The sequence below is a fragment of the Ostrea edulis genome, chromosome 5 (genome assembly GCF_947568905.1).
Source record: "Ostrea edulis chromosome 5, xbOstEdul1.1, whole genome shotgun sequence".
In the NCBI taxonomy this organism is placed as follows: Eukaryota; Metazoa; Mollusca; class Bivalvia; order Ostreida; family Ostreidae; genus Ostrea; species Ostrea edulis.
In genome coordinates, this window is record NC_079168.1 from 73,125,062 (window position 1) to 73,132,621 (window position 7,560).

General features: G+C 45.7%; 2 protein-coding genes across 2 annotated transcripts; one reads left to right on the forward strand and one right to left on the reverse strand.

Annotated features, from left to right (window-relative positions):
- The first annotated feature begins 1,668 nt into the window (after positions 1-1,668).
- Positions 1,669-3,958, forward strand: LOC130055009 (uncharacterized). The gene is made up of 4 exons (XM_056166155.1): positions 1,669-1,743; positions 1,806-2,315; positions 3,164-3,221; positions 3,651-3,958. Exons 1-4 carry the CDS (start codon positions 1,669-1,671, stop codon positions 3,956-3,958), a joined length of 951 nt encoding a protein of 316 aa, XP_056022130.1.
- Positions 3,959-4,670: 712 nt separating this feature from the next.
- LOC125669126 (uncharacterized protein F54H12.2-like) lies at positions 4,671-6,074 on the reverse strand. The gene is made up of 2 exons (XM_056166156.1): positions 5,040-6,074; positions 4,671-4,910 (listed from the first exon to the last, which is right to left on the reverse strand). Exons 1-2 carry the CDS (start codon positions 6,072-6,074, stop codon positions 4,671-4,673), a joined length of 1,275 nt encoding a protein of 424 aa, XP_056022131.1.
- Positions 6,075-7,560: the final 1,486 nt, after the last annotated feature.

The window sequence follows — 7,560 nt, forward strand, 5'->3', positions numbered from 1 at the left end:
AAGGACTGGAAAGAAAAACAGCCGTTGAGATATAAATTCGCCATGAAGTTGTTGATCTTTTGGGAATTTCCTATGACCTTATATGAATATTCCGGCGTTTGCAAGCATATAGCCGACAACCTGAACAGAGAGTCTGGATTGATCATGATTTATACCATGGAGCAAGAATTTAGACGACGGGAACCTGAGAAGACTGGGGCGATTGTAGCGATTACCGATCACTGGTTGGAAAAGGTGTATAAAAAAACCTAACCGTTTTCTTTTCCTTTATTCGTGGAGGAGCAGCAGTGACAACATCGCAGAAAAAGCGCATAACCATGCATTAGAATGGGTGGAGAAAATGCAAGACGATACGGTGTTTCAATTTGCTAAAAATTTTCTGATATCGGGAGTGTTTCCAATGACTCTGGACGAATATACAGATCTACGGAACCGGGTGTACATCAATCTCTATAACGATGCGGGATTGATGTTAATTTATGTCCTGGGGGAGGAATTCAAGAAACGCATGCCTGAAAAAACCGCCGAGATTGAAAGTATCACCAAGGACTGGCTTCGAGAAGTATACATAAAGTGTGAAGAACTTCATTCATTTCATTTATTCCCGGAGGATGGCCAGCAGTGACCACATCACAGAGAAAGCGATAGTTTATGTATTGGATTATCTCACAGACATTCATTCTGAGCAGATTGAATTTGTGTTACACTATATGCGAGAAGAATTATTTCCCATCAGCTTAAAGGACTATCCATGTCTCTGTCAGTATTTGATCGAGAACCGGATCACCCCGCAAGCCTTAGTATTGATTCATTTAATGGGCCAGGAATTGAAACGAATTCGACCCACAGACAGAGCAGAAATCGAGAAAATCAGACTACGATGTCTTCGAGAGATGTACGTCAAGTTAAACGTGTGACTTTTAATCTGGACAATAATGAAGTGTATCGGTTACCCGAAGAAGACCGGACAAGTATCTGGATGACTGTAGCTGCTGATCGATATCGATTTCAACGCAGGATTCGAGAAATGGAAAAAATGTTGGACCCTATTTTAAAAAGACATGTGCATTGGTGTTGTGTGTGGGAGTTATGTATTTGAAATATGTGACATGAATAAAATTGTTTACACGAAAGCTGTGTTTGGTTGAGTCTCTCAGAGAAGGGTTTATTTGTTGAGGAATCCAGAAAATCCTAAAGGTAGAGTGAAAATCGAATCAAATAAGGTGTTTTCTATCGAATAGACCTTATGAGATGTTTTTAGGGATGTACATGGTCGAGAAATAAATTTTTAAAGAGGCGGTGAAGAAACATTAAACCTCGACTCGACCTCTTTAACCGCTGTTTCTTTGAAAACTATGCGACATAGCAAAATAAAAATAAGTTTAACGCATTCCCCGCCCCAGAATCTATCAGATTAAATCTACCTTGCACAGATATCGAATGTCTAGAAAAAGAAAATGAGAAAAAACTCTCTACTCGAAAGCACAAATCCGCCATTTTGACGGCCACCATCTTGGCTTCGTCTCCGAAGCGAGGGATGTTTTCGAGGAGGTCCGCGCTTTCCTGATATATACCGGCGCACTCGCCAGTTCGCTTCACTGGTGATCCAGCACAGTTGTAGAAGATTTTTGAAGATTATTTAAGAAGAAAGAAGAAAGAAGAAGAAGAATGGCTGCAAGAAGAGACAATTTCCAGACCTTGCCTGGGTTTCGGTACCGGCTGGTAGTGGTGGCTGAGGAACGGGTAGGGAGAATTGGGTCGTGCGTTCTGAGAACGACCTGAGCACCTTCTCCCCTTTCGACCAGAGTGGGGTCCGTGAGATCATCTGTCGGGTGCGGGCAGAGTATGAAGGGAGGGGACGCCGCCGCCGCACCGCTCGAATCTCCACGGCCACGAGACCGCGCCGACGGGCCCCACAGCCACCCTCACCACCACCACCTTACTCCCCGGCGACGCCTACAACACCACCACCAGCGATCCCATCGGCACCAGTGGAATACAGCCCGGTGCCGATGAGCGACTCACCAGCGTCACCGGTGGAGTATTCACCGAGGTCACCGTCCCCCGCACCACCGCCCAGTCCAGCCCAGATTCCGTCGCTGTTGGTGACAGGCACATCATCACCACCGAGACCAGCAGCCCCTGCAAGACCCCCACCACCTACCATCCGGTTTGCAGGGAGGACTCCGCCACCGAGACCAACCCACGCACCGGTGGCAACTCATCCCCCGAGGAACCACCCTATGACTGTCCCTGGCTGGGCAGATAGGGCGGTTCCTATCTGGTTTAAGTGCCCTGTCTGCTGGCAAGACAGGGTACACTCCGGTATTACGTGCAGGGGATGTGGGCAGCGCCCAGCTTGCTGCTCGTGCGTGGAAGAGTTACAGGAGCGGCGACACACCCGGGGACGGTGCCCGTTATGCCGGTTTACCGGAACCAGGGAATGAAAAGTCGGTCCTTAGGACCAAACTGCCCTTTTCAGGGCCACCAACTTTTTTGAAAAGACACTTTTTATGGCAAAAATCAAGAAACACACAAGTTTGTTTTAAAAAAGTTTTATTAACACAAGTAATAGCTAGAATAAAGCTATAATAAAGTTACATTTTCTTGACAATGTAAACATGTTTATGATACTGATAAGCAAAGTCACAAATCCATTGTCTATAATGAGTCCAATTGCCTCCGGCTAATCCACATCCAATACGATAAGGAAACGCTAAAGTCTGGTAAGACAAAGTGCCTAATTCCTGTAAACATTGTTGAAACCAAAGTTCACGTTGTTCGGGGGTATCGGCATACAGGGGTAAGCGTTGAGTGCCTCTCCCGTAATCCCATTGCGCTAACAAACAGATCACATCAGGATGAGTAGAATGAGGCATAATACACACAGTACCCGGTATTCCTCGATCCGCTGCTATAGCTAAATTTCTCCGTCCTAAAGGTTGTCGGGTCGCATACAGATTAGCCCAAGGAAATCGGTCGGCAATACGTTGACTTAATCCATGAGGTTTCACCGTTAAACAGTTACATTGTTGTACAATACCATCCACCCAAGGTAGAGATAATACATCTCCTCGTAGATCCGTCACCGACATGCTGGTTGACAGGTCTCACAGGTACACGTTAACCGGGGTTCTTGACTGTAAGGACAATGTTGAAACAGGTGGGGTTTAAACTTTCTCTGAGTCCAGCGCTCTCTAAACTCCTGACAGATCTCACAGGTACAGTCCTTATGTGCTATTTCTTCTTCAGGGGTGATGGTACAATGCTGCGGACACTTACACGGTAGCCAGGGTTCTCTAGTGTGACCACAACATTTATAGACAAAGGGACAATAATTCAGCTCTGCCATATACTCTATCCACTTATGTTTGGCCAGGATGTTTTCTTTTTTATAATGAAAACAACCACAAGTTCTCCAAGGTCCTCGGCAATACCCACACACTAGTACATCTTTCTCATCGTGCACGTACCGTTCAAACGACATGATTGAGAAAAATGGTAACAAGTGACCTATTTATACAGTGTTTTTTGATGAGTCATCAACATGACGTCAGCCATCTGAGGTAGGAGATGTTTTCAAGGACGTCCGCGCTCTCGCCTTTTTAAACGAGCGCAACGTCAAAAATCTGGCATTCCGATTTTTTAAGGAACCAGAACCATGAGCCGTAGAGTAGGACCAGACCCTACAGTGAATGATTATTGTTACAAATGCGAGGAGGATTGGGACCAAGAGATTGCCCCGCCGGCCTCACGGGAGGCTCTTCCCCCACCGCCCATGAGCCAGGATCTGCCCCCGCCTGAGGAAAACTGGGACGCAGAGATGGAAGTGGTGCAGCGGCCTCCGGGGAGATTGTTTTTTAAACACGGGTGGTTGCCTGTTTTTGTGTTTGACCACGAGCAACCCCCGGAGGAGCAGAAAAAGAAGAGAAGAAAGAAGAAGAAGAACAGACAGTGAGGGGACCGAGAAGAAAAGAAGAGAAGGAGAAGAGAGAAGAGAGAAGAGAAAAGACCAAGAACAGAGAGAGAAAGAAAACAGCCCTTTTCAGGGCTACCCATTCTTTTTGAAAAGACATGGTTGATTACAATGACAAGAAGAAAAAAAAAAATTTTTTTTTCCAACGTTTTATTAAACTCCAACTATGAACAATAACAATAACATAGTTTACAATACATTCAGTCTTTGACATTGACAAGTTTGTCCTTGATGGGTTCTCGGTTTTCGGAAGGTCTCTTTAAACCAATCAGCCACAAAACGATCGCGTTGTAAGGCCGTGCCTTTCCAGGGAAGTAACCATTCTTGTACGGTGCTTCTATGGCGATGGCGTTGATGTAAAAAATACACACAGTATTGTCCACAGACATCCGTATTCAAATCTTGATAACAATGGGTGTTATGAATCCAAGTCTCTCCGTGGCGTTGAATAAAGTCTTGGATGTCTTTATGGCTGGGAGGTAATCCGTAAGAATCAAAATATTCGACGGTAGAGCTACTCAAATACAAACAGACCCAATGCGCTCCAGGGCGATCGTGAGGGTCTGTATTCACCACGATGGCTTTGTGATGAGGTAACAGCTCAGGTATGACATCTCGAGGATACACACCTGCAAACGCCGGTCCTAAATCTCGTTGTAAAACATCTCTCAATTGCTGAGTATCCATCTCTCTCTTAGTAATCGATGCTGACTTCTCGTTGTTTGTTGATTTCTAGCAGATTGTCGAACACGGCATACACCACACAGTTTAAGGTCCTGGCTACGTTGGCGGCAAATTGCACTTCCACTCTCAAGTTCCCCGTCTGTATGAGATGAAATTTATCCGTCTGGGCTTCTTGATCTTTCGTGAAATCCACACACCAGAGGGTGTAACCGTTTTTATACTCTTCCAGGGTAATGTCCGGAGCCCAGTCCTGGCCTAATTTTCCCAAGCCTTTGTACAGACTCAAATACGATCTCAGGTACTGATCGTCGGTGAAATTAGGTTCCAAAGGTCGGGTTTCCATCATTTCTCCATTGATACTGATTTCTAATTTCTTGACTCTCTCATTTTGGAAATGAAAGGGGTTTCTGGTATTATCCCCATTAAAAGCCGCATTGTCCACAAAACCCAACACGATCAGTTTAGGCATCTGTCCTTGAAACAGATGATCGGTGATTTTAGATTGGGTGCCACTAGGAATGGTGAAGGTTTTCACTTCCACTCGTCTCAATGGATATTTCGCCGTTTGAGTACTCAGTTGCTGATTGATGAGATTAATGATACTCGGCACAGGTTTGACTTTCCTCACCCACAAGATCATACTTTGAATGACCACTTTCCCACTACTCCCGGCAGCGGTCATCATGTAGAACTGGGGTCGAGCGCGATTGAATCTGAGACGGACATCCAAACCATTAGGGAGACATTTCTCTTGCTCAAACAAATCCAGATGTAATCGATCCATCAACACGATCTCCTTACTGTCTGTAATCTTCTCGTGACGTTTTCTCAACCCTACATTCTTGGAATCATCCGGATACACGGGAGTCGGGATGACGGCCGCGATGTTGACTTTATCAAGCGCTACTGCAAATTCCACAGGAGGTTGAGTCAGAGCTTCTAATTTGACCTCATCCATATGTCCTGCCGTATCTTTTTCCCACAAGCTACAGGCTCTCATCTGGGTTTCCAGAGTCTTAGGTGCATAAGACAACAATTTCTCCAGATACGCTTTGTAGGGATAAGTATCCGTCCCCGGGGTAATGACTTTTCCATTGAGACTGACATCGATTTCACTGAACAAGGAATGGAGAATGTTATTCACGGGGGTCGAGGTCGAATTGCCTCCTGCGAGATTCGTCCCGTCTGCTTTGGTGAATTTACATACCATCTGGAGATAAGTTTGGGATAAATCCAGATATTCATCTCCTTGTCCTTTGATTTCAAATTCAATCGGAGCCGTATCCGAGTTGAGGGTACTGGAAATGGGGTAATATTCCATCCATTTCGAATCTTCTAAAGTGACGTTGGTCGGGGGCACTTTAAACAGTTCTAAACTGTCGGTGCCACAAGCGCAAGATTCTCGGTGCATCATATTGGAACGATGTGTTACTCAGCGTGAACTGGTATCAAATGTGTTCTGGTGTCCTTCTCACTCCCTTTTTATAGGGTTCTCAGTCGAAAATATCCAGAGAGCGTTTTGGCTTACCCCTTTTCACTAGCTTCCTACCTCCCTTCCTAGATCGCTTCCTAGGTTGCTTCCTAGGTCTCTTATGAGGCCCTCCCCGAGCTAAGATACGTTGTTTTCTTTTAACAAATCCTTTTCCTTCCTGTATTCCCACCTGTTTTCCCGCCTGTTTTCCCACCTGTTTTCTTTTGAGGGTCGTGGTTCCAGGCTTCCTGAGTATTCCTGTGCGCGCTTTTCTTCCTCGTTTGGATGGGGCTTTTCGAGACCTTCGCCTACGAGCATACCCTGCTGTCTCTTTCAGGGCTTGGGCACCGTGTGTCTTGAGAGCGTCTTTGAGGGATCGTTTATTATCTAACACATCCATCCCTGTTTTAGCAGCAGCCTTTAAGGCACTTTTAGCCCCCGATTTGAGTAAATCGGTGAAAAATCCTTTTCCCTTCTGCTTTTCAGATTCTGGATCATATTCTTCTGTTGGATGAATTCTACGTCGTCTCCTCTGATAAGAGCGATAAGGGCGATAAGGGCGGTCGTAATCATAATATCTCTCTTGATAGACAGGACGCTGTTGTTGTTGTGCGGGGGCTCCACCTAATAATCCGCTGATCAGGGGACCCGCCACTTTGCTAGCTATTCCCAACAGGGCTCCAAGCCCGTGACCCTGCTGCCGTATTAAACCTTTATGGTAGTGCATCTTGATGTAAATGAACTTCGTTAGGGGTTACACCCGCTTTTTATACTTTTTACGCCGTCTCTTTCTCTTCTTTCCTTGGCCCGCTTGACCCACAATGGCATTGGCAATCCATGGAATGAGAAACCAGATTCCGTGTCCTTTCTGGCGTCTGACTCCTCGATGGTACTTCATCTTTCAATACACTTTGCGGAAATGAAGTTTGACTAAGGAGCGCCCATTTAAAAAGCCCATAGGACGCCCTAAAGAATTCATGATGTGTACCTCAATGGTATCGAAATATTTCTTACTCAGTTTCAAATATTCGGCTCGAATCGGTTCCCAACGGGCTTGTTGTCGATCGTCGTATTGACCCGTACAGGGGACGACTCTCAATAATTTCAATTTGTTGGTGCCCACCACTTGAGGATCCACAATGTCACAATACACATACATGGCTTTCAGATTGTCGTAGACATCCATGGTCGTGTTCCCCAAGTAATTCACGTTGATCCATTTCGTCATGGTTTCATCGCCCAGGATCATTTTGTCACTATCCAGACCTAGCTTGTACGCTAAGGGCGTAGGGAAACGAATGCACATGGGGGTGGATCTCAGTGCTTTCCCATTAAACTGATACTCGACACGATCGTACTCGGGGTGATACACTAAGAGCTGGTTGTTCCCCTCGTCGTTAGGATTCCCTAACTCGCTCCATACTTTCCA